At 39.5% G+C, this 27,318-nt stretch overlaps 1 protein-coding gene across 6 annotated transcripts in view; it reads left to right on the forward strand.

Annotated features, from left to right (window-relative positions):
• Window positions 1-3,386: 3,386 nt before the first annotated feature.
• Window positions 3,387-27,318, forward strand: part of ABCB11 (ATP binding cassette subfamily B member 11) — a 109,527-nt gene continuing 85,595 nt past the window's right edge. The window contains exons 1-5 of one of the 6 annotated variants that reach the window (XM_070476083.1): window positions 3,387-3,501; window positions 20,999-21,048; window positions 22,510-22,531; window positions 23,385-23,436; window positions 24,209-24,447. In XM_070476083.1, coding sequence (XP_070332184.1) covers window positions 24,242-24,447 — 206 coding nt within the window. In that variant the 5' untranslated portion in view covers window positions 3,387-3,501; window positions 20,999-21,048; window positions 22,510-22,531; window positions 23,385-23,436; window positions 24,209-24,241. Of the gene's footprint in view, window positions 3,502-20,927; window positions 21,049-22,509; window positions 22,532-22,582; window positions 22,646-23,384; window positions 23,437-24,180; window positions 24,448-27,318 lie in introns of those variants that run through there. The other 5 variants (XM_070476081.1, XM_070476079.1, XM_070476078.1 and 2 more) reach the window with 5 other exon arrangements.

A 27,318-nucleotide genomic window follows, 5' to 3' on the forward strand; every position in this document is an offset into this window, starting at 1 on the left:
CAGGCTCCTCTGCCCATGGGGATTCTACAGGCAGGAATACTGGAGTGGGTTGCCATGCCCTTCTCCAGGGGATCTTTCTGACCCAGGAATTGAACCCAGGTCTCCCTTGTTCACTCTCTATTTCTGACCTGGTCCTTCTCCTACTTTGGGGCATAACTCATATTTCCCCTCTTCTGACACACTTTTTCCGATGATTCCTGTCCTGACTGATGTGTCACATCTTAATTACTTGAGAGATGCACTGAATATTTGACATTTAACATTGTTTAATTTATATTCCTTAATTGCTTTTTATGTGAAGCCTAATCTTTTTAAAATTTAAGCATTCTCAGGGACAACTTAATGTTGTCCCTGGACAACTAACCTAATGTTTACAAGTTGGATATCAGCATAACACCCAACATGGTGTCATGTAAATCATTTTTTAAAAATTTTTTTGTTTGTTTATTTTTGGCTGTGCTGAGTCTTCGTTGCTGTGCGCAGACTTTCTCTAGTTGCAGAGACTGGGGACTACACTTTAGTTGTGGTGCACGGGCTTCTCATTGGAGTGGCTTCTCTTGGTGTGGAGCTTGGGCTCTAGGCACTCGGGCTTCTATATTTGCTGCCTGTGGGCTAAGTAGTTGCGGCTCATGGACTCCAGAGCCCAGGCTCAGTAGCTGTGGTGTACTGGCTTAGTTGCCCTGCAGCGTGTGGGATCCTCCCCGACCAGGGATTGAACTGGTGTCTTGCGTTACAAAGCAGATTCTTAACCACTGGACCACCAGGGAATTCCAATAATTTGTTTTTGAATGGTTCAAGGAAGGAAAGTAATGCAGCTTCTTTTATTTCTTCCATAGTGAGTGCCCATAATGATCGGCAATACAAGTTTTTAAACAATCACTGACCAAATTCTTCCTTGAGGCATTTTGAGGCATGATTTTGAAATGTGGTCCAAATTGGTCTACTGTGACTTCTGAGGCTCTACAGTAGGGGTTCTCAAGCTTCAGTATGCCAGGGGCCACCTCCAGAATTTCTGATTCAGTAGGCATGCATAGAGCCCAGATTTTCTATTTCTAACAGATGCTGCTGCGGCTGCTGGTCTAGTCATTGCAGCTTGAGAACCTCTGCCCGACTGCCACCACACTGATACCGTCTGCTGCTGCATCTCCTGCTGGCTCTCCCCCACATGCTCCCCTGCTCCAGGCTTTTGCGTTTACTGTTTCCCCAGACACTCCTGCACTTTCTTCTTTATCTCAGGTCATTCCTTCTAGTCATCTTTCCATTCATCTGATTTCAAATGATAACACTCTCCGCCCCCCCTCCTACCTGCCCCTCCCCCACGCACACATTCACACACACACACTCACACATACACTGCTTATCAAATCCCTTTCCTGACGTTTTCCTCCGCAGGATTTATCACAACCTGACGTATATGTTTTCCTTGTTTACTGTCTACCTCCTGTCCACACCAGAACATAAGGTTCTTGAGGACAAGGATTCTCATTCATTCCTGTATTTCAGAGGAATGAACACTGCTTGGCACAGAGTAAGCACTCAAACAGTAGTTGATGTTTTAACTGGAGGACAGCAATGCCTACAACCCTATTGTCTTCAGACCATGAACCATAAAGAAAACACACCTACTGCTAAGACAAAACAGGAATGATTAACAAGGCATTCACTCTGCCCAGGCTGACTCCATCAAGGGGCTAGAGTTGAAGGAGCAAAGGAAGACACCATTAGCCCCCCCAGAGGCCCTGGACAGGTCACTGTCCTGTCCTTACTTCTCATCTACAGGATGAGGGGCTTGAATAAAGTATCTGCAATCTTGTTTCCCACTCTAAAACTTTATCTTTATCTTCCTCCAGGGAAGGACTTCCCCACAAAGGGAAGTTTAGGACAGTAGGACCAGTGAGAAGCTCTGCCCAGTTTTCTCCTTAGCATTTTCATCCTTTGGCTATTGTCGACAATTTCACCAAAACAAAGCTAGCAAAATTCTGCTGAGAATCTTCTCCCAATCAAAAGTATGATCCCACAGCAGGGCTGCCGTTTTGGTTTTGTGTCAAGTCTTTTTTCCTGTGTCCTAACTGATGCCACACCCAACATTATTCTATCTTCATTGCCTCAGAAGTCAACCCACTCCTGGGATTTTCCAACCAGTTCAGATAGGGGAACATCAAGAAATCTTTCTCATCTTTGCTGACCTTGATATATTGAGATTTTAACACCTAAATATAATAACCCACAAAATTTGGAGCTAAATCACAAACTGTCTTATGTATAGAATCCAGTAGAGACAAAGAGTAGTGGAAACTGAATTTCAAAGGAAGCCTTATGGCAGAAAAATTTGTAATTTAAAAATTTTTATATTATCATTTAATTTGATCTTAGTTTCTGCGAACTGAGAAGCACTGGTTGGTCCACAGCATTTCAGAGTGAAATGGGGTGGAAGAGGGTTAGCTTAGAAGGGTGAGGAGCATAGCTTCTGAACCCACTGGTTATAAGAACTTGTGTGGATTATTCACTTCTCTGAGTTTCAGAAATGGGGATGGTGATGACAGCACCTAACTCCTATGATTGTGGAGAAGTCCAAATAAGGTGGTACTCTTAAACTCTTAAACCAAGCCAGGCACTCAATAAGGGGATGACTAACGTTGGCTGTTACTATTCATTGCTGAAGGTCATAGTGAGACGTGTTTAGGAAAGCGTTTGCTCAGGAGAGGGAGAGAGAAGACATAAGAGCCTTTGAGAAGATGGAAGGACCAACAAGAAGGGAGAGGAACAGATATGGGTGGCAGCACAAAGCTGTTGGAGAAGCTATATGTATTGATTTGGCTTGGTTTTCCATTCATTTAAAACTTAAAAAAAGAAAGCCTTACACGGGGCTTCATTTGGAAGGTACAACCTGAGGTTATTGACTGTTCAGACAGGGTGCAAGGGTCATCTGAGCACTCAGTTGAGCAAAAGTCTGTTTCAGGTGTTCTTTGAGATTATCTGTTTCCATGAAACTCTGGGGTTGGCGGACAGTAATATCAGAGCCCTGCACAAGGATTTTCCAAGAGTGATCTTTCCAACTCAGGTGGAAAAGTTTGAAGGTTTTTTTTTTTTTCTGCCTTGTTATGTTTTTAAGTAACTTCTCAAAAATAATGGTCTATAAGAGAAGAGTTGGACACAGCCAGAATCACAGTGCTCTCCCTGGGCACTCCAGCTCCCTTCCTTCCAAGCCAAGTCAACACAGTCCAAAGCCAGCTGACACTGTCAGAGAGCTTCCCAAGAGCGTTGTGTTTGCAGTTATTATTTTGAATGTGTTCCACTTTTCCTCAGGTGTCACTGAACTCTGCTCAGTCTGGCCTTCGGGGCATTCACCCTTAAGCAAATAGATAGTGTTCTCAAAAAAGCTTGAATTCTGTTCAGTGCTTTAAATGAGGAAAACTGGAGTTGGAACAGGTTGGAAAACCTTTTGACTCTCTACTGTGGAGTCCATTGTTCCTTCTGGTGTCTTCAAGTTCATGTTCCCAGGTAAGTGACTTATATGGTCTAAAGGATTTGCAGACTATGTTCTGCAAGTCCATTTCCTTTAAGTATTACTTTGTGGCATGTTGTGTTTCTGACTCATAAAGGCTGGCAGCTTGTTATACAATAACAGTGCTACAAGGCTTGGATAGGAACTTGCAGAATACATTAATGATTTCATAATATATATAATACAGATGACTATTGTTTTCTATCTCATTTATAGTAATGCTTTTTAATGCATCAATTCTCTTGAGAATGTGTGTGTGTGTGTGTGTGTGTGTGTGTGTGTGTGTGTTTTGGGGGGTGGTGTATGGGAACATATGGTGCAAATGGGTGAACAGATTGAATAATCTGCCCAAAGTATAAATGCTAGCAAAATTTTTAAACTTGCCTTTATGAAAGTGCAGTTCTGTTTTGCCCTGGCCACTGCAAAAATCTTACCCCAGAAAGCTGCTGCTGCTTTAGTACAGAACTATACCAACTCCATTCTCCTAGTTTTCAATAATTTAGATACTGAGCTCTGGATTCATGGCTAGAAGTGGAAAAGTTGGATTCTAAAATCTAATTTCCATTTTTCAGTTTCCTGGGCCAGTAGAAATCACGTGTTGCTGATGATTTGAATACATTGATCAAGTATCATTTACTTTAAGACTGAGTATGAAGTGAGGCATTTCTAAATATTTTGAGGGGGGGAAGAGCCTTCTAGACATTTTAGAAGCAAATTATAATGATTGTCCTTAGAACTTTTAATATTGGAAACTGATAGTGGTTATTATTAAGCTTTTAATGTATTGACTTATTTACAGGCTTATGCTTAATAGAAGTTCTTTCTGTGTGCATCCACCCCACCCCTACTCCCCAAACTCCAGACTTATACTCTGCCCTGTAACACTCCTGTTGTTATCTGTTTTAAGCTTCCATCTCCCTGCCTAGGGGATTATACTCCCCTCCCCACCCCACTCAATTATAAGCCCTTGAATAATTTGTGTATCCTACTACGAAGAGTGAGGGTGACAAATATTTGCTGATGAATTCTGGAAGTGGACTTGGAAGCAATATAGGGAGAAAACATTGCCCGCTTTGTGGTTTTAGACCTTGAAATTGCTAGAAAATGCCAAGTCCCATTTTGGTAATCAAGTATTAGGGTTATGTTGCTTTATGAAGGTGAAAGAACTATGCATGTAGAGTTGAAGTGCTGGGAGGAACTTTGGCGTTAAATCCTATTTTCCTCAAGAGCAGTTCATTAGTTCTCCATCTGAACTGTGACTCCATGAAGCATGGGTACCCATGTGCACCTCAAGAATCACTGTGTATTTCTTTCCCTTCTCCATGGGCTGTAGCCTCCAGGGCTGAAGGGCCTCAGTTTCATTATCCCTGGACAGTATCTTTACTTTATTGACACACACTGTCACCCCACAACCTTTTTATCCGCAAGGCAGTATTTTTCTATTTTTCTTGCTTTTTAGTATAAATCAGTATTTCTTTCCCCCTCTAATGATCCTTGGGAGAAAGAAATCATTGGCTGGGTTTGATAATAACAAAGGGTGCCCTTCCTAAATCACTACATGTCAGCAGTGAAAAACATTTCAAGGACTCTTTAAAAAAATTGGAATCTGTGGCTTCAAAAGGGACTTGAAAATTCACCAGGAGCAGGAGCAGCTCTGGTCTCTGAGCAGCTCAGGGGAGGGGATAGCGTGTTGCCAGTGGCCTTGAGTGGTCTTACAGAAGGGAGGACTTTATAGGAGAAAAGCCAAGGCCAATATTCATACTGGGATCTGGGGGGAAGGAAGCCTCGTCTCACATCTCTTCACTCCCCATCACCCCACACCTCAGCTCTCCAGCGGCTGCAAGTGTGTTTAGATCTTCCTAATCACTGAGGCCTAAATGTGGAAAAACCTTTGCTTTTTCCTCCTGAACTCAGTCTAGGCAAGACCAACGTGTTTTAAAAATAGCATTCTGAAGAAAATGAACGCAGAACAAATCTCCCTGAAGAAAATTCGAAGTCAAGCAGAGTCGTAGAGTCAAAAAGCCATGTCCTGAATTGACAAGAGCCGGGCCCTGTTAACTTGGCTGTCCCATCGCACAGCTTGTTTCCTTTGGTCACCTCAGGCCAGGTTGGCCTTGGTAAATGAGGGGGCATCTCTGCCGGGTCTGGGGGATTTCTATCCTTCTTGAGTATAGATTTATCAGAGTGTTGTGGGTTTTTTTGAAAGTATAAATGTGATTATATTCTTTCTTTGCCTAAAAGTCCTTATTAAAGACCTAAGTCCTCAGCATTATTAAGGATTATGATGTCCTGAGGGAAGAGGCAGCCACATTCTCCAAAGCTGTTCCATCCACCGTCCTTCAGACTCACTGGACACCCTTGGGTCCTTGTGTATTGTCTCTCAAGTCCAGGCCTTTGTATGAGCCTGGAACACTCCTCTTATCCTGTTTCCTTGGCTAACTTGCCCCATGTTCAAGGTGTCATCTTGAAAGCACTAGTTGCAGAGCCTTCCCCAGCTCTCCAGGTGGGGACAGGGCCCTGCTTGAGGGTCTTGGAGATGCCCACACTTTTTCTTTACTCCCTGTCATTGGGCTTATTTCTCACGTGTCATCTGTCTTCCTTGCACAATGTGAGTTCCATGAGGACAGGCAGGTTGGAGGGCCTGTGCTGTTAGATTTTTATGTTGGTTAAATCAGGTTCTCAAAGGTTTCTCCCCAGGTTTCAGGCTGTTCTGAACTGACCTAATAATGCAGGGATCTGCAAATATATCTGTGAAGGGCTAGACAGTGAATATTTTGGGCATTGGTGGGAAGGTGGGAATCATCTCTGTCACAGGAGCTCTGATCTGCCATTGTAACCCCAAAGCAGCCAAGGACAAAGCAAAAACAAATGGTCATGACCAAGTTTCAATAAAACTTTATGTATAAAAACAGACAGTGGATTGAAGGCCTCTATTATTGTCATATCCTTCAGCCTTAAAGGATTCCAGCTCCCAGGAAAACTGTTTTTACCTTGACGTTTCTCTTTCCTCCCTCCCTCCTTCCTTCCTTGCTCCCTCCCTTTCTTTCTCCCCTTCTCTCTTGCCTTCTTTCCTCCCTCCTTCCCTTCTTTCCTTCCTTCCTTTCTTCCCCATTTTTCCTACACTGTCAATAGCCAGTGTTGACCCAGTCTTCAGTGAAGGTCAGCCCACTTATCTGTTGCTCCAGACTGGTGCCTTGAAGTCACACCAGCAGCCTCGTTGGACACTTAGGATCTTTGATTAGCTCCTGGCATGGCCTATGGAAACTTGGATCTCCTCCAGTTTTGACAGCCTCAACCCCTGGGTCCACTGCCCCCTTAGCCCTCTCTCTGAGGTCTGTCAATGTCCCAGGTTCTCTCGGGTGACCCATCCAGGTGCTTCTGTCTGCTTACTCTCTCTCCTCCCTGGCAGTGGTCTTCCAGAATGTTGTTGCTAAAGTTCTAAGGTAGAAAAATCCTTGATGTGCATAACAAAGGGTTTCCCTTGTGGCTCAGGCAGTAGAGAATCCTCCTGCAGGGCAGGAGACCTGGGTTTGATCGCTGGGTTGGGAAGATCCCCTGGAAAGAGGAATGGACGCCCTCTCCAGTATTCTTTCCTGGAGAATCCCATGAGCATAGAGGCCAGGCAGGCTATAGTCCATGGGATTGCAAAGAGTCAGACTTGACTGAGCAACTAACTCTATGTCTACCAATAAAGATCAGGAGACAGTTCTCTAATGTGAATTTCTGGGTTGATAAGATTACACATTTTATCAAAGAAAAAGAAACTTCAACCCTGAATAGTTAAACAGAAGCACATTGTAGTATATGAGTCATAGACCACATGCCATTTGGCAGAGGGGGAAATTGGCATTGGCATGAGCAATTCAGAATTGTTGGAGGATTCCATGATTAGGTTCCCCAAATCTGCTGACCAGTGCTTAGAAATATTGATTTCCCACTTTTAGCATCTAGAGTCTCTTAAGTTTATCAGAAGACCATATTTTTTTCTGGAAGACATTAAATACTCAGTCTGTTTTCAAAGAGATTTTTCAGAGATGAGGATAATTTACTACATAAGAAGGTGGAGAAAGGGACCTCCCTGGTGGCCCAGTGGTTAAAACTTTGCCTTCTGGTGCAAGGCGTACAGGTTTGATCCTGTCAGGGAGCTAAGATTCCTCCATACCTAGTGGCCAAAAAACCAAAATTTAAGTAAGAGAAGCTGTATTGTAACAAATTCAATAAAGACTTTAAAGATGGCCCACATCAAAAGAAAAAAAAAATCTTTAAAAAAAAAAACATAGGTGGCATGAAAAGGAAATATCTTGGTACCTTTTAACTCTGAGTTCTTTGGTGTGAGTTAAAGTACAATTTTGTTATTACAAATTAAGAAACCCTAATTAAAGCTTCCTGTAATGTATGATACCCAAGTACCTTTCCCACACTTCAGGAAGCTCAAGAACCAATTGTTAGCTTAGATGCTATAGATAATAGCTGAGAGAGTACAATTAGATGACTTGACATCAGCTTGTACTCTTAAATCATAAATCTTAAATCATGTGAGGAGGAGGAATATTCTCATTACCCTGTATAACAAATGTGTTTGTCACTGAAATCTAGGTTCCTGCTCTTTCCAGGGTTCACAGACTAGCAGAGATGTTCTCCAGCATCAGCTATAGGAGATTCCCAGAATTTAATCAAATAAAAAGGGAATTAATCAGTGGGAAAAAACATGGTCTAATGATACATCAGAGTACACTTACAGTGATATGAGACAGAGTACACTTACAGTGATATGAGACCATTCATCTAATATCTAATTTTGGAAACATTGTTCCTTTTTTTTTTTTTCTGGAAAATACCAGGGGCAAAGCCTTCATTTATTCTTTTTAGTCATTTTGATATCTCCTTGCACTTCTTCCCAAAAGTAGTGTTAGAAAACTGCCACTGTCTTTGTAGATGCATGCAAGTAATTAATAGTTTCAACACAGTGGCTTTTAAAAGCCATCATGGCCATTTCAGAGCTGGCTGCAGAGAAGGAACTAGCTCTCATTTCTGACTGAGCAACTGAGGCATGTCTTGTAGCACTGGAGAGTGTGTGTCTTTTAAAATACAGCGCCTTAGAGTGGACTACCAAAGCTCAGAGTGATGCACTGAATGCTTAGAAAGAAAACAAACAGAAAAACAGCTACAGATATTTGGTAGCTGGCCTGGAACTCAGAGCTAAACTGTGTCATTCCCTTATTAGAAGTAAACGATCTCTGTACATAATGTATATTGGAATGCTTTTAAAGGTTAACTATGTATGTCACACGAACAAGTTGTACCTTCTTTGTTTTTTCCTCTGTGCTATACATTGTTCTCATTAGCCTTGTCTTCCATACGAGTAGTGTATATATGGCAACCTCAATGTCCCCACTCATCCCTTGGTATGCACATCCCGTGTTCTCCACATGTGCTTTGCAACATCCCATGTTCTCCACCTCTGCTTTGCAAGCAGGTTCATCTGTACTATTTCTCTAGATTCCACATATATATATATTAACATACAATATTTGTTTTTCTCTTTTTGACTTATTTCACTCTGTATGGCAATTCCATCCATGTCTCTGAATATGGCATACTTTGTTCCTTTTTATGTCAGAATAATATTCCATTGTATGGGTGTACCACATCTTTATTTGTTCTTTTGCTGAGGGGGAGTTAGTGTTTAATGGGGACAAAGTTTCTGGGGATGGATGATGTTGAGAGTTGCACAAAACTATAAATGTACTTACTGCCTCTGAACTGTACAGTTAATTATGGTTAAAATAGTATGTTTTATATTATGTGACTTTTTACCACACACACACACACACACACACACACAAAACATTAAAAAACGAAAGCATCAGGACCAAAAAAAGAAACAATTCCATAGAATACTCACTGTATTACTCAATGTGCTCTAAGGTAACAGAAACAGTAGGATTATATATAGATACATAGAAAAAGATTTATTGTGAAGGATTGAGTCACATGACTACAGAGGCTGAGGAGTTCTTGATCTGTCATCTGCAAGATGCAGGCCCAGCGAAGTCGGGGGTATAGTTCCAGTTCAAATCTAAAGGTCTAAGAACCAAGGGAGCTGTTGGCATAAGTCTCAGTTGGAATCTGAAGGCTCAAACACCAGGAGAGCAAATGTTGGAGAGCAGGAAAAGTTGGATGTCTCAGTTAAAGCAAATGGGCAAATTCACCCTTCCTCAGCCTTAAAAAATTAAGGCTGACATATAACATATGCTCCTGCTGCTGCTAAGTCACGTCAGTCATGTCTGACTCTGCGCGACCCCATACACAGCAGCCCACCAGGCTCCCATCCCTGGGATTCTCCAGGCAAGAATACTGGAGTGGGTTGCCATTTCCTTCTCCAGTGCATGAAAATGAGAAGTGAAAGAGAAGTTGCTCAGTCGTGTCCGACTCTTCATGACCCCATGGACTGTAGCCTACCAGGCTCCTCCATCCATGGGATTTTCCAGGCAAGAGTACTGGAGTGGGTTGCCATTGCCTTCTCCCATATAACATATATGTTGGCATATAATATTATGTCAGTTTAAGGTATATATATAGTAACATGTTGATTTGACACATTTATATTTATTACAATATGATTACCACTATACTTTTAGCCAGTAACTTTATTACATCACGTAATTATTATTATTTGTTTTGTGGTGAGAACATTTAAAATCTAGTCCCCTAGCAATTTTGAAGCGTACAGTACAGTATTGTTGACTGCCACTACTGTGCTGTACATTAAATCTTCAGACTGTAAAATGGAGATCACAAAAATCACTATATTCAGAAGGAAGTAAAAGGCAAGCAGACCTCATATGAACCCTAATGTATAGAATAGCTGGGGAAAGAGAGAGGGAGAGTGAGAGACTAGATTGGTTTATTAGCTTCTGCTTAACAGATGATCTGAGGAGGGCAGGTGGTGATGGGGTGGGGGAACTTGGTTGCCAAGCCTGAAGGGCAAAGGGAGTTTTCTCTGCCTTCTCCTTTTGGGACAGCTGATGTACAGACTCAGGTTCCTGTCATTTTCATACCTGTCCTGCAAGGTGAATTTTACCACCATCACTATCATTGCTTGACTTAAAAGGTGAAGTCAGGGCCCAGAGAAAGGTTAAAAAGCATATCCAACAACACAGAGTGAAGCTGTAGGCGGTAACAGAATCTGTGAAACTCCAAAATTCACAGACAAGACACTACACCAACGGCCTCTGCTGCTGCTGCTAAGTCACTTCAGTCGTGTCCGACTCTGTGCGGCCCCATCCCTGGGATTCTCCAGGCAAGAACACTGGACTGGGTTGCCATTTCCTTCTCCAATGCATAAAAGTGAAAAGTGAAAGTGAAGTCGCTCAGTCATGTCTGACTCTTCGCGACCCCATGGACTGCAGCCCACCAGGCTCCTCCGTCCATGGGATTTTCCAGGCGAGAGTGTTGGAGTGGGGTGCCATTGCCTTCTCCGCCAATGGCCTCTAAACAAATGGCCTCTAAACACTGCCAAATATTTGCACACCATTGGAAAGAAATCTTTCTAAATGAAGCCAGGAAAAAAAATTGGAGACTGGATTTTTTCATAAAAGTCTTATTTTAAAATTAGGAAATGAAATCTTATAACCATTGTTAAAGTTTTATCATTGTCCCCTTATCAAAGAGTATCTTAGCCTCTTGAAAAAGTTTTTGGTCAAAATTTCAAAAATGGTGTGACCAGCAAACATTGCAGACTGAATGTATTATTGCTGTAGTAAAGACATTGTGTTGTTGGATAAAGGAATTTTGAATTAGGTATATTTTTTAGTATTTTTTTTTACTGACCTGATAAACTACATAATTAATGTTTCTCACTCTACTTCTTAATATTGAGTTTATTTTTAATTTTTTTTTATAAATCATGCTGAAAGGTACTATTAACTTGATAATACTTTTGATATGATATAATGAGGATACTTTGCCTCCGTGATCTTCCTCTCCAAAACACACAATCCTTGTCTAATCATGAGAAAAACAGCAGATAAATCCCAATTTAAGGAACAGTCTACAAAACAACTCTTCAGTACGTCTCAAAACTGTCAAGATCATCAAAAACAAGAGAATTATAAGAAATTGTCATGGTTAAGAGAAGCTTACAGAGATCTCACAACTTAATGGAATGTGTTTATAGCTTCACAATGCTTTGTACTATTGGATATTTAATCTTTGCCAGTATTTCAGTGAGCTTTTTTAGTACTTGTCATTGATCTGTATCCAAATTTATCCATTGGATTACAATATAATGATTTTTCTTCTAATTTTATGAGCTTTTAGATTTCAGGAAAGGATATTAATTCTGATTAAATATCTTTTTCATCTATCAAAATGATAGATCAAAATGTTTACATCAAATGTTTACATGTTTAGATCAAATGTTTACATCAAATGTTTCTATCATTGCATTCCTGGTATCAACATTTCTCACTATATTTTTTTCATAAACTGCTAAATTATACTGAACATATTTAGTATTTTAAAATCTATTTTCAAGCCCAGGTTGGGTACATGAGACAAGTGCTCGGGCCTAGTGCACTGGGAAGACCCAGAGGGATCGGGTGGAGAGGGAGGTGGGAGGGGGGACTGGGATGGGGAATACATGTTAATCCATGGCTAATTCATTTCAATGTATAACAAAAACTACTGTAATGATGTAAAGTAATTAGCCTCCAACTAATAAAAAAAAAAAAATAAAGAAAAAAAAAATAAAATCTATTTTCAAAAGTAATTATAATCCTGTTTTTTTTTCCTTATAACATTTTTGCTTGTTTTGATATCAAGGTTATACTTGTGTTACAAAATGAATTAGGTAGCAGATTCCCTGGTCCACGCTGAACTTGCCATATTCTGCATCTAGTGGCTACATTTACAAAGGAGCACTGAAGCCTACCCACAGTATTTGACAGTGTTTGGCTGTCATTGGCCAGCTTCACTGACCCAAGAATGTCACCAGTGGGTTGTGCCCATCTACTGGTTTTTAGTTTTACTCACTTGAAAAATCAATCAAATAAACAAGCAAGTACAGATGAGAAGAAAGAACAAATAAAAAACATCTATCTACCTTTCAACCAGAGAAACCCATAGTCAATGGCTTGGGATTATTATTTCCTAATAATTAGACTCTTTCATGGGATTATCAACTAACTAAAAAGTCTGTTTTTGTCTGAGATTGTTAGTTAAGGAAATTTCTTGAACCGAATTGTTCTTCTGTTTGGCTACATTGATTAAAGATGAGAAAATAACTAATAGTTGCAATGATTTTTTTAAAAAAATTTATTTTTAATTAAAGGATAATTGCTTTACAGTATTGTGTTGGTTTCTGCCATCCATCAACATGAATCAGCCACAGGTATACATATGTCCCCTCCCTCTTGAAGTTCCCTCCCATCTCCACTTGATCGCGGCCCTCTAGGTTTTTACAGAGCACTGGTTTGAGCTCCCTGAGCCATACAGCAAATTCACACTGGCTATTTATTTTACGTGTGGTAATGTATATGCTTCCATGCTACTCTCTCCATTTGTCCCACCCCCGCCTTCCCCCACTGCTATGTGCACAAGTCTGTTCTCTATGTCTGTGTCTCCATCGCTGCCATGCAAGTAAGTTCATCAGGACCATCTTTCTAGATTTCATATATATGCATTAATATATGATATTTTTTTTTCTCTTTCTGACTTACTTCACTCTGTATAGTAGACTCTAGGTTCATCTTTTTAGAACTGACTCAAATGCATTCCTTTTTATGGCTGAGTAATATTTCATTGTATATATGTACTACAGCTTCTTTATTCCATTCTTCTGTTGATGAACATCTAGGTTGCTTCCTTGTTCTAGCTATTGTAAAGAGTGCTGCAATGAATATTGGGATACATGTGTCTTTTTCAGTTGTGGTTTTCTCAGGGTATATTTCTCAGGGTACTGGTCTTCCAGTAGTGGGACTGTCGGGTCATATGGTAGTTTTATTCCTAGTTTTTAAAAGGAATCTCCATACTGTTCTCCATAGTAGCTGTATCAATTTACATTCCCTTCAACAGTGCAAGAGAGTTCCCTTTTTCCCACACTCCAGCATTTATTGTTTATAGATTTTTGGATGATGGCCATTCTGACTGGTATCAGGTGATATCTTGTTATAGTTTTGATTTGCATTTCTCTAATAATGAGTGATGTTGAGCATCTTTCCATATGTTTATTAGCCATCTGTATGTCTTCTTCATTGAAATATCTGTTTAGGTCTTCTGCCCCTTTTTTGATTGGGTTGTTTGTTTTTCTGGTATTGAGTTGCATGAGCTGCTTGTATATTTTGGAAATTAATCCTTTGTCAGTTGTTTCATTTGCTATTATTTTCTCCCATTCTGAGGGTTGTCTTTTCACCATCTTTATAGTTTCCTTTGCGGTACAAAAGTTCTTAAGTTTAATTAGGTCTCATTTGTTTATTTTTTGTTTTTTTTCCATTACTCTGGAAAGCGAGTCATAGAGGATCTTGCTGTGATTTATGGCATAGACTGTTCTGCCTATGTTTTTCTCTAAGAGTTTCTGGTCTTACATTTAGATCTTTAATCCATTTTGAGTTCAGCTTTGTGTCTGGTGTTAGGAAGTGTTTTAATTTCATTCTTTAACATGTAGCTGTCCAGTTTTCCCAGAAGCACTTATTGAAGAGACCATCTTTTCTCCATTGTATATTCTTGCCTCCTTTGTCAAAGATAAGGTATCCATAGATGTATGGGTTTATCTCTGGGCTTTCTACCTTATTCCAGTGCTCTATATTTCTGCTTTTGTGAAAGTACCATACAGTCTTAATGACTGTAGCTTTGTAGTATAGTCTGAAACAGGCAGGTTGATTCCTCCAGTTTCATTCTTCTTTCTCAAGATTGCTTTGGCTACTCAGGGTCTTTTGTATTTCCATACAAACTGTGAAATTTCTTGTTCTAGTTCTGTGAAAAATGCCATTGGTGATTTGACAGGGATTGCACTGAATCTGTACTCCAATATTCTTGCCTGGAGAATCCCAGGGACGGGGGAGCCTGGTGGGCTGCTGTCTATGGGGTCGCACAGAGTCGGACACGACTGAAGTGACTTAGCAGCAGCAGCAGCACTGAATCTGTAGATTGCTTTTAGTAGTATAGTCATTTTCACAATACTTGTTCTTCCAACCCAGGAACACGGACTATCTCTCCATCTGTTTATGCTGTCTTTGACTGTTTTCATCAGTGTCTTATAGTTTTCTGTATACAGTTCTTTTGTCTCCTTAGGTAGGTTTATTCCTAGGTATTTTATTCTTTTTTTTTTTTGCAAGGGTAAATGAGATTGATTTCTTAATTTCTCTTCCTGATTTTTCATTGTTAGTGTATAGGAATGCAAGTGATTTCTGTATATTGATTTTGTATCCTGCAACTTTACTAAATTGACTAATTAGCTCTAGTAATTTTCTGATAGTATTTTTAGGGTTTGTATGTATAGTATCATGTCTTCTGCAAACAGTGAGAGTTTTACTTCTTCTTTTCCAATCTGGATTTCTTTTATTTCTTTATAATCTTTCTCTGATTGCCATGGCTAAGTCTTTGAAAACTGTGTTGAATAATAGTGGTGAGAGAGAGCACCCTTGTCTTACGCCTGATCTTAGAGGAAATGCTTTCAGCTTTTCACCATTGAGAATAATGTTTGCACTGGGTTTATCATATATGGCCTTTGTTATGCTGAGGTAGGTTTTTTCTATGCCCATTTTTGGTTGAGTTTTTATCATAAATGGGTGCTGAATTTATTCAAAAGCTTTTTATTCATCTATTGAGATTATCATGATTATCATATAATTTTTATCTTTCAGTTTGTTAATACAGTGTATCACAATGATTGATTTGTGTATATTGAAGAAGTCTTGTATCCCTGGAATAAACCCAACTTGTTAATGGTGTATGACCTTTTTAATACGCTGTTGAATTCTGTTTGCTAGAATTTTTTTGAGGATTTTTGCATCTATGTTCATCAGTGATATTGGCATATAATTTTATTTTTTGTGTGATGTCTTTATCTGGTTTTGGTATCAGGGTGATAGTGGCCTTGTAGAATGAGTTTGAAAGTGTTCTTTCCTCTGCAATTTTTTGGAAGAGTTTGAGAAGGATAGGCATTAGCTTGTCTCTAAATGTCTGATAGAATTCACCTGTGGAGTCAATTGGCCCTGTACTTTTGTTTTTTCAGAGATTTTTGTTTAATCAGTTTTGATTTCAGTGTTTATAGTTGGCTTATTCATAGTTTCTATTTCTTCCTGGCTCAGTTTTGGAAGGTTGACCTTTTCTAAGAATCCTGGGGTGGTCTTCCTCCAGCTTCACTGTCACCATCATAGGGCCCTGCTGACCCCATGGGGCTTGGAACAGCTGACCAGCAGACTTTCTTGTGTCCACAACCATCATGCCTGAAGTTTCAACTGAAGGCTTCTGAGGGCACCCTGGGGAATAAGAATTAAGTGATAAAGGGATACATGGCAAATATTTCAAAGAACCCACACAAGAAAGAAGATGACCTGTAACCAAGATAACTAATTTTATTAATTCACTAAATCCACAAATATTTTTTAGAAGCCTACCTTGCACAGAAACTGTTCAAGGTGTTTGAAATGCATTAGCAGAGTGTCCATTCTAGTTGAAACAGTAAAATAAACACAACCAAAAAAAAAAAGAATCTGTCCATTTCTTCCAGGTTGTCCATTGTATTGGCATATAAAGTTGCTCATAATAGTCTCTTATGATCCTTTGTATGTCTACATTGTCTATCATAACTTCTCCTTTTCCATCTCTAATTTTGTTGATTTGATTCTTCTCCCCTTTTTCCTTGTTGAGTCTGGCTAATAGTTTGTCAATTTTGTTTATCTTCTCAAAGAACCAACTTTCAGTTTTATTAGTCTTTACTATTGTTTCCTTTCTTTCTTTTTCATTTATTTCTACTCTGAACTTTATGATTTATTTCCCTCTATTAACCTTGAGGGGTTTTGTTCTTTCCAAGTTGTTTTAGGTGTAAAATTAGGTTGTCTATTTGATATTTTTCTTGTTTCTTAAGGTAGGATTGTATTGCTATAAGCTTCTCTCTTAGAACAGCTTTTGCTGCATCCCATAGGTTTTGAGTCATCATGCTTTCATTGCATTCGTTTCTAGGAATTTTTTTATTTCCCTTTTAATTTCTTCAGTAACCTGTTCATTATTTAGAAATGTATTGTGTAATCTCCAAGGATTTATGCTTTTTTACAGTTTTTTTCCTTGTAACTGATATCTAGTTTCATAGCATTGTGGTCATAAAAGATGCTTGATACAATTTCAATTTTCTTAAATTTACTGAGGCTTGATTTATGACCCAAGATGTGGTCTATGCTTGAGAATATTCCATGTGCACTTGAGAAGAAAGTGTGTTGTTCTGCATTTAGATGAAATGTCCTGAAGAGGTCAATTAGGTCCCACCTGGTCTAATGTGTCATTTAACACCTTGTTTCCTTATTAATTTTCTGTTTTGATGATCTGTCCATTGGTGCAAGTGGAATGTCAAGTCCCCTACTACTATTGTGTTACTGTCAATTTCCCCTTTTATGTCTGTTAATGTTTGCTTTATGTATTGTGGTGCTCCTATGTTGAGTGCATAAATACTTAACAATTGTTATGTCTTCTTCTTGGATTGACCCCTTGATCATTATGTAGTGACCTTCATTATTTCTTTTAATTTTCTTTATTTTAAGGTCTATTTTGTCTGATATGAAAATTGCTACTCTGGCTTTCCTTTGATTTCCATTTGCATGGAATATCTTTTTTCATCTCCTCACTTTCAGTCTGTGTGTGCCTCTGGGTCTGAAGTGGGTCTCTTGTAGACAGAATATATGTGGGTCTTGTTTTTGTATCCATTTAGCCTGTCTGTGTGTTTTGGTTGGAGCATTTAATCCCTTTGCATTTAAAGTAATTATGGATATATACTGTCCTATTGGCATTCTTCAAAATTGTTTTTGTAGGTCTTTTCCTTCTCTTGTGTTTCCTGCCCATAGGTCTCTTTAACATAGTTGTAAACTGGTTTGGGGGCCTATATTCTCTCAACTTTTGTTTGTCTGTAAAACTTTTGAATTTTCCATCAACTTTGAATGAGATCCTTGCCAGGTAGAGTAATCTTGGTTGTATATTTTCCCCTTTCAGTACTTTAAATACATCCTGCCATTTCCTCTGGTCTTCAGAGTGTATGCTGAAAGATCAATTGTTAATCTTATGGGGTTCCTTTTGTGTGTTACTTGCTGCTTTTCCCTTGCTGTTTTTACTACTCTTTTTCTGTGTTTAATCTTTGTTAGCTTGATTAGTATGTGTCTCGGCATGTTTCTCCTTGGGTTTATCCTCTATGGGACTCTGTGCTTCTTGGATCAATTGACTATTTCTTTTCCCATATTAGGGAAGTTTTCAACTATAATCTTTTCAAAAATTTTCTCAGACCCTTTGTTTTTCTCATCTTCTTCTAGGACCCCTATAATTCAAATGTGAGTACCTTTAATATTGTCCCAGAGGTCTCTGAGACCATCCTTAATTCTTCTCATTCTCCTTTTATTCTGTTCTTCAGTTATTTCCACTATTCTATCTTCCAGCTCATTTATCTGTTTTTCTGCCTCAGTTATTCTGCTACTGATTTCTTCTAGAGTATTTTTAATTTCAGTAATTGTATTGTTTGATTCTGTTTATTCTTAATTTCTTCTAGATCTTTGTTAAATGTGTTAATTGACCCTTGCATTTTCTCCATTCTGTTTTTGAGGTTTTGGATCATCTTTACTATCATTACTTTGAATTCTTTTTCATGTAGTTTGCATATTTCCTCTTCATTTATTTGGTATGGTGAATTTTTACCTTGTTCCTTCATTTGTGTAATATTTCTCTATCTTTTCATTTTTTTCTAACTTACTTTGTCTGAAGTCTTCTTTCCCCAGGCTTTAGGGTCATATACCTTCTTCCTTCTGGTTACTGCCCTCAGTGGGTGAGGTTGGTCCAGTGGTTGTGTAGGCTTTGTGTTGGGAGGGACTTGTGTCTGCATTCTGGTAGGAGGAGGTGAGTTTGATGGACAGGATTGTGTGCGGTGGTAGGTTTTGGGGTGTCTGTGGCAAGCCTCTCCACTAGTGGTTGGGTCTGTATTCTGTCTTACTTGTTGGCTGGCTGAGGCATCTTGCACTGGGTGCTGCTGTCAGTTGGGTGATTCCAGGTCTTAGAATCAGGTGGAGGTCTTCATGGGAGTTCTCAATAATCAATACTCCCTGGTGTTAGTAGGTCTCTGGAAGTCCACTGCCCTGGATTCAGAGCTTCCACTCCAAGGGCTCAGGCCCAATCTTTGCCTGGGGAACTAACGCTCCACAAGCCATTTGTTATGGCATTAAAGGGGATTAAAACAAAAACACAAAAATAGCAAAACAAAATAAGAAACAAAAGAGGAGCCCCAGACAAAAGGTAAATACAAAATCAAGCAAATAATAACAAAAACAAAGGAACACACATACACACACACACAAAACCCAAAATAGTCCAAAGACAAGAAAGTACAAGAGTGACTTGGCAAGCAAAGGAAACCAAAACTGATACCAACCAATTAAAAACAAAACTAACTAAAACACAAATTGGTAAACAAGACAAAAGCAGTGTGTCAACTGGAGAATAAGCAAAGAAAACAAAACAGACTAACAAACATGGTGAAATAAAGAAAGAAAAGGAAGAAAAGGAAAAAATAGAAAAGAAATAAAAGATTTACATATATTAAAGAATAACTATAGCAGGAAAAGAACAGTAAGAAAAACAAACAAACAAACAAAATTTAAACAAGAAAAAAGCCCCACAGAATCACAAAAAACCAACAAAGAGGTAGAAGTATATAAATGAAATCAAAAGTGTGAGTTAAAAAATGTTCTCAAAAACTTAGAGCTAATAGCAATAATAAAATAAACAACCATAGCAACAAAGAAAAACAACGAAGATAAAAAAAACTAGGATCAACTACAGAACAAATTAAAATATATGAATAATAATAAATGCTTTTCTTGGATCTCAGCTGCCAGTGTCCTTTCCTTCACTGTGAGTCACAATCCACCTCTGCCTCTCTAGGATGCCCTCCAATACTGGGCTGATGTCTGGACCTGCTGTGGGAACAGCTCAGACTAATCTGGCCCTATTCTTGCCTGCAATATCCACAGCTACCAGAGCTAGTGTGTTTTTGTGTGTGTGTGATAGCTCTCATTGTCCTTTTGTATATTCCATAGACACAGTCTTCCTAATTGATCATGTGGTTTTAATCTGCACCTTGTATAGCTGGTGGAAAGGTTTTTGATCCGCTTCCTCAGCCACACTACCCTTGGAGTTCAATTGTGGTTTTATCCCCACCTCTGCATGTGGGTCATCCACAGGAGTTTGCTCCTGAGGCAGCCCTGGCAGACTTAGGTCTGCCTTAGTGAGGGCCGGGTGTGGAGGTGGCACAGTTGCTTGGGTCACAGGGACCTTGGTGGTGCCAAGTGTGCAGAGATGCTGGTGGCCTCAGGCGCAGGAGCTAGGGCACTATTACAGTCTTCTTCTAGCCTCTGGCAGCTGGCATTAAAAGGCCTCTCTGGCTGGTTCTTCTCCGCTGTTTGGCGCAGCAGGCACTCCAAGGTCTCCACTGGCTGGGGTCCTTCTCTGTTGCTCTGTGCCTCAGACACTCAAAGGGTGACCCTCTCTGGAGTCTTTCTCTCTCGGTCAGCTGCCAGCACTAGTGTGTGAGGGAGAGAAGCCACAGTGACGGCTCCGCGCCCCTGCACATGACTCAGCAGGATCGCTTGGCTTCAGTGGCTACCCAGCACTGCTCCAAAGGCACTCTCCACCACGACCTCCTCCGTCACGCCCTGTTGGGCTGTCTCCCAACAGTCAACAGCAACCCTCACCCTGGGATTGCTCTCCCGTCCCTATGCTCCAGCTCCCAGCCACTGTGTGTTTCAGAGACTTGGGCCCCTGACCAGGGTACATGGGGCTGCAGCAAGGATTGTCTGGTTCTCACTCCACTCAGACAGTCACGGATCAGCTGCTTCACTGTCCAACGGCCTCAAATACTTCCCCTGTGTCTCAAACAATTGCCTCCGTTTGGGGATCTGACCCCTGCTTCAGTTCCCCTAACCCCAGGTGCAGGTCCAGTCCTGCTCATTCTCTTCTTTTCCCCTTCCTTCCTTTGTCCTGCTGAGTTTTGGATCTATATATTCCTTTCCAGTGGTCAGGGACTCCTGTCTGCTCTTAGATGGTGTTCTGCAAGACCTTCTGCATCTGAAGGTGTATTCCTGATGTATCCACGGACCGATGTACTGCACATCTGGCTACCCCTTCGCCATCTTGTCTTCCTCTGCAATCACTCTTCTCTTTTATTTTCTAGGGTTTTTTTTTTTTTTTTTTTTTTTTGCTGTGAACTGCAATTGTTATGTCTGACTCGGTGATTCTTCGCAGTGTGAAGAAATTTGGAGAGGACAATCATGGTTTTGAGTCAGACAGCTCATGTAAGTGGTCTTTTTATCTTACTGTTTCTTATACAAAATAAGGTGAAAACAAAAGTGGAAAAAACTAGTGAAGATATTCAAGGAGCACAGAAAATTCAGCAACAATAAGTAGAACAATTACCTCATATTCTTCTTGCACAACCTGGGTATTTCTCTCGAGAATCCATGTAATATAACTGCTGAGAGTGCTAGGTAAGAATGCATAAATCCTGGGAGAGTAAAAGCATCTCACTATAAATATTTTTTCCCTGGATAGACTTGGGCTGTTTTAGCGCTGGCTCAGATGGTAAAGAATCTGCCTGCAATGCAGGAAATCTGGGTTGATTCCTGGGTCAAGAAGATCCCCTGGAGAAGGGGATTGCTACCCAATCCAGTATTCTTGCCGGAGAATTCCATGGACAGAGGAGTCTGGTGGGCTACAGTCCATGGGGTTGCAAAAAGTCAGACATGGCTGAGTGACTAACACTTTCAATACTTTCATTATTATTACCTTTGTTCATATATTGTTATAACTGATTATAGTAATATGCATTTAGTGAGCATTGCTCTCTGAGAGGAATGGTACAAAGACACTGCTGGCCAGTGTGAGGTAAAGTGGATGGGGATCCATAGCACAAGTACCTACAGTGTGCTAAGGGCAGATGATTATTTGCTATTATTATTTTCAAAAGTCCTATGATTTTACATTTTATAGAAAAGGAAACTGAGACTTAGATACATTGTCTTAAGCTTGACAAAGATTGCATGATTAAAGATTAAAGGAGCTGTAATCCTAACCCAGTTCTGATTCCCAAATGTGAGAGGTTAACCTTTATCTACACTATAATGCCTCTTTACTCTGAATGAAATGAAATAAAAATGCCAGGGGAACCAGGATGTGCCGTCCCATGATGATGATTGACATTAAAATCCTGGGTTCCTTTCACTATGGCTTCCCTATACCCGTGACCCTGAACCCCCACTTTCACCTCTTCCCTTCCATCTGCTCTGACCTGTGCTGGGGAAAGTAATATGTGGCTCAATTCCATGGCTTCTAAGGCACAGGGGTGTTAACGACATCTTATTGTCTGGTTGATTTATGGTCTGTATTTTAAGTAGATAAATTCTGATGTTTCTAAAAAACCAAACAATAAATAAGTATTCATTTTATTTGGTAGTTCAAAAAAATCAGATTTTTCTGTAACTAATTTACAAATTTTGGTCTTTAGTTAGCATTCAGAAGATAAAAAGATCTCATTTTCTGGAGAAAATCTAGTCAAGGCAGCAGTCCTATGTGTGAAAGAGTGTTTTCTTCTATAATGTGGAGGGAGAGAGAGAAAGGTGAAAAAGCAAATGGTTATTTTGTATTGTTCCATGAATAAAATAATCATAGAAATGTTTTTCCAGAGAAAAATTGTTAATGATTATGTTTCATTTTGTCATTATTATTAACTGCTTTATGTATTGTTTTTATCCTGACAGATAACAATGATAAAAAAGCAAAGTAAGTCACTGCTTCAACAATGCAACACATTTTCCAAAGAATTCCCCTAATATTCACATAAAAGGCACAAAGCAGAAACAATATTTTCATATACATTGCACTGCCTACAAAATGGTATATATAATCCATTCTTTTTCTCTTTAAAACATTACTATAATTTGATTTCAAAAATCTTTGGGAATATTCCTTCTGGATTAGGTTCAAATATCCCCTATATGTCCAAGAACCCCACAGAATTTCTGACTTAAACAAGCAGAGGAAAAGTTGGACATGTAAGATTTCATGGTCGCAGAGGAGTTTTCTGAGGATATAGAAAAGAAAAAAAATAGGTTAAAATCTCTGTCTTGAGGAACTTAACATGCCTTTAAGAATTCTCTCCTTTAGTGAGGGAGACATAGTAAACACCATAGATAAATAAAATACATAGCATGGTAGATAATGATCATTTATCATCCCCTTTCTAAGAAAAAACAGTAAACATGGAAATGGAGATTTGAAATGATGTGGGGGGAGAGTTGAAATTTTAAAGATTTTGACCGTGGATGGCCCATTGAAAAGGCAACTTTTGAGAGAAGGTATGAAGGAGGTGAGGGAGTTCTCCACTCTGTTATCTGAAGAAAGAACACTTTGGTGAGAGGAAATAGCAAGTGCAAATACCCAGAGGTGGGAACAGATTTGGTGCAGATGAAAGTCAGCAGAAAGGCCAGGCGGCTCAGGCAGAGTGAAGTAGAATTTCGCAGCCAGTGGGAGCTTTCATTCTTACTAAAGAATGACTCGTGAAATCACAATTTAGGGAGAATTTCTCATTGTTTTAGAAAGGATGGTCTGTAAATCCCCATGTTTCTCTCCTCAGGTTACAAGATGAGAAGAAAGGTGGTAGCAGTCAAGTTGGCTTCTTTCGATTGGTAATAAAACTATGCGGATTAATGGCATAGGTTTTGCAACTGTGAGTTGTTCAGATCATGGGGAAAATGTTAATTTTTTAGTCATATTGGCAGGTGATTAACTATAGTGATCACTTTTTCAGTACTAAACTTTGCCTATGTGACAACATGTGGATTAGTAATTAGAAATCTACTGCTGATTAAACATACAAATTCTATCTTGTAGATCAGAAAAGTGTTCTAGAAGATAATCTCTAAGTCCCTAATGATCATTTTAGTAAGGAAAATTGTCACAGTAATCATGTTATGCATATTTATTCTTATGATGCCTTTAGAAGTTCCATAGTGTAGGTATTTTCTTCAAATTTGCAAAAAGTGAGACATTTCTGGGCACAAGCAGATGCTCTTCATTATCAATATCATTTCTGGGAGCCAATTTCTACTATTGCTGAATAAGCCATAAGGAGAATCTTCATGGCAATAGCATCAGGGTCAGTGATTGTTTCCCCCCTTAAGTTGGGGATGAAAAGCTAAGAAATAAAGTCGGCTCTTGAGGTAAAGAGAATGAATCAAGGGGCTAGGAAAGAAAGAACATAAGTTAACAATGTAGGAGTTTAATGACTTAAATAATTGATTTCAGTGTTAGTGAGAACTCTCCATTTCAATTAAAATGATTCCCTTAAGACTTGGTGTTGACTACTATTTATCAGAATCTAGTAACTAAAATTAAATAGTCCTCCTACCTCTCCTGCTTTTCACCCATAGATGATCTCTGAATCCTTTGTTTTTCAAGTTTCGGTTTTCTTCAAAGACTGACATTTGCCTGATGTCTGTGGGAAGTTTATGTGCACTTCTCCATGGAGTAGCCTATCCAGGCGTGCTACTCATTTTTGGCACAATGACAGATGTTTTTATTGAGTATGACATGGAATTACAAGAACTCAGTATCCCTGGAAGAGCATGTGTGAATAACACCATAGTGTGGACCAATGACTCCCTCAACCAGAATATGACAAATGGGACACGCTGCGGGTAGGCTGCTATTTGTTTTTCCTTTTTTTGCTCATATCTTAAATTGTAATTCAAAATGTGTAAAGAGAACCTTATGGAAGGACCTGGAGTGGTATCTAGCATGGAGTGAACAGAAACATAAATTTACACATATTTCTATAAATTACTCTGCCCTGAAGTTCTTATTCCAGTGGGTTTTAAAATCCCAACAACAGCAACAAAATACAGAATTGGAAATTGCTCATTAAGTACCCAAATTTCACACTTTGTAGACCGTAGGCTTGAGGATGACACTATGGATATTTAATATCGTTGGAAGGTGACTCGTAAATTTTACTTGAGTCCTTGTCATTTCTCATATCTGAGACTTCCTTTTCCCTTCCTCCCTCTTTCTTTCCTCCTTCCCTCTTTCCTTCCTTCCTCTCTTCTCTTTTGTCCCTCAGCTTCTGTGGCTGTGGCTGATGACCCACTTGACCGCCAGTCTTCTCTCTACAATGGGAATTTCATCATTCCTGCACTCTTGGACTTGGAGTAGGGGTCACTGGCCTCAATTAGCAGTTGAGTTGCTATGAAAGAGTGACGCGGTGCTATGAACAGAAGACAGCCACGCAGAATTAGCCAGAGCTCACTGTGCTCCTGTTCTGTCTGTGATAAGCCCGACAGGCTGCCACGTAATCAGTGAGTCTGTAGTATACACAGGGTTGACTCACTGTCATAGCATGGACTTTGCAGCCTGCCTCATGCTGCCTCAGGGCCAGAACAAGATCATTTTCACATATAAACTCACTCGGGTTCAAGAATCAAGAGCAGGGCACATCCTGGCTAGAGAGACGCTTAGAATGGCTCCCTCAAGTGATTCATATTTTTCTCCACCATTTAAAAATTTTTCTATAGGCTTGATTCCAGATTATGACAAGTCCTTCTAAATTACTGATGTTCTTCCATAATATTTGTTGCTAGCATCTTTCATTCATCTACTCATTCAACCAAAATTTTTGGGACACCAATTATGTATGAGGAAAATGTGTAAGCATAAAGGCTACAGTGGTATCTTATGAGTAATCATCCTTATCTTTGTGGAGCTCACGTCTAATTGGGGAGACCATCATGAAATCATTGACCATGCAGATAAGTATGTAGTTATAAACTGGTTAGCACTTGACAGAAAAGTACAGGACAACATACAATGTACAGAATTATCCTTAAAAAATAAGCCTACTCATAAGAAATAAATTTCTAACATATAAATGTGTATATTTCTCTTCTAAATTTGGAAGTAACATAACAATTTGTACAAAAGAGAGACTGTCTTCAATGACAGCCTGTAAAATATTTTCACTTGTGCCATGTGGCTTGCAAGATCTTAGTTCCCCAACCAGGGATTGAACCTGAGTCCTCTGAAGTATAACTGCAGAGTCCTAACCACTGGACGCCCAGGGAATTCACAATGACAATCTTTTATTTTCTTTCATTTATGTTGGAGAACAGAAGACTTGAACTGATATTAACAGAGTGATATGACTACAAAATGTGAACTAATCACTTACCCTTTTGGAAAAAAAATCCATTCAGACTTACATATGTAAAAAGACCCCAATTGTTAATAACATCAGTCAATCCTAAAGGAAACCAACCCTGAATATTCATTGGAAGGACTGATGTTGAAGCTGAAACTCCAAAACTTTGGCCATCCTATGAGAAGAATTGACTCATTGGAAAAGACCCTGATACTGGGAAATATTGAGGGCAGGAAGAGAAGAGGGTGATGAAGGATGAGATAGTTGGATGGCATCATCAACTCAACAGACGTGAGTTTGAGCAAACTTTGGGAGATAGTGAAGGAGAGGGAAACCTGACATGCTGCAGTCCATGGGGTCGCAAAGAGTCAGACACAACTGAATGACTGGAAAACAATAAATTAATAACACTCATGAAAATAAACTCTTCAAGTGAAAGATCCTGAAAGTATATCCTATAATGCCTTGAAAATTGGAAATAAATGTTAGAGGGACCAGTATTTGAGACATATTCAAGATAACAAGTGCTCATAAATATCTATTAGATAAACTGAAGAATGAATATGCCCCTAATGTCTGCATCACTGGCATCCGATAGAAAGGATGGCTACCCATTACTCACTGGGCTTCCCAGGTGGCACTAGTAGTAAAGAACCCACCTGTCTCTTATGCCAAAGGAGACATAAGAGATGTGGGTTCAATCCCTGGGTCAGGAAGATCTTCTGGAGGAGGGAATGGCAACCCACTCCAGTGTTCTTGCCTGAAGAAAAGGTCATGGATAGAAGAACCTGATGGGCTACAGTCCATTGGGTCGCAAAGAGTCGGACACAACTTGGGCAACTTAGCACATACCCATTATTCACACTTTATTGATTCTTACTGGATCATATACTTGAAGGTGAGCAAATCATTCAAAGCAAAAAAGGGCTTTCAGAAATTCCTTGGCTTTGGCTGAATTCACATGATACCAAGCATATAGATAGATATCTGTCCTTTTTTAAAAATTTTTTTTCATATGGCTATTTGAAACCGTGTAGACCACACCTTTCTTAGGCCTTTACCAGGAGCTCACACTGAAGAGCTAAATATCTTAAATGTGAGTTATGATGGTCACTAACAAGAATACTGCTAACGAGCAGTATTCTGAATAAATGTTTGTTTAGCTTGCACGTGATAAGATCATTGTGAAAATGAACTTGGGTGGGACAGAAGAGAGGCAGGGGATGTTTTCTTACCAGTTAAGTAGTGAATGTGCCTCCAAAATTACCCAACTCTTTCATAGATTTCTTTCTTGTAGAAAGTACAACATTAAAAGTACAATGTCTCCACCTACTATAATCAGTGTGCTAGTCTTGGGCTTTACAAGCAACTCAAT

This window comes from Odocoileus virginianus, chromosome 13 (assembly GCF_023699985.2).
Source record: "Odocoileus virginianus isolate 20LAN1187 ecotype Illinois chromosome 13, Ovbor_1.2, whole genome shotgun sequence".
Taxonomy (NCBI): Eukaryota; Metazoa; Chordata; class Mammalia; order Artiodactyla; family Cervidae; genus Odocoileus; species Odocoileus virginianus.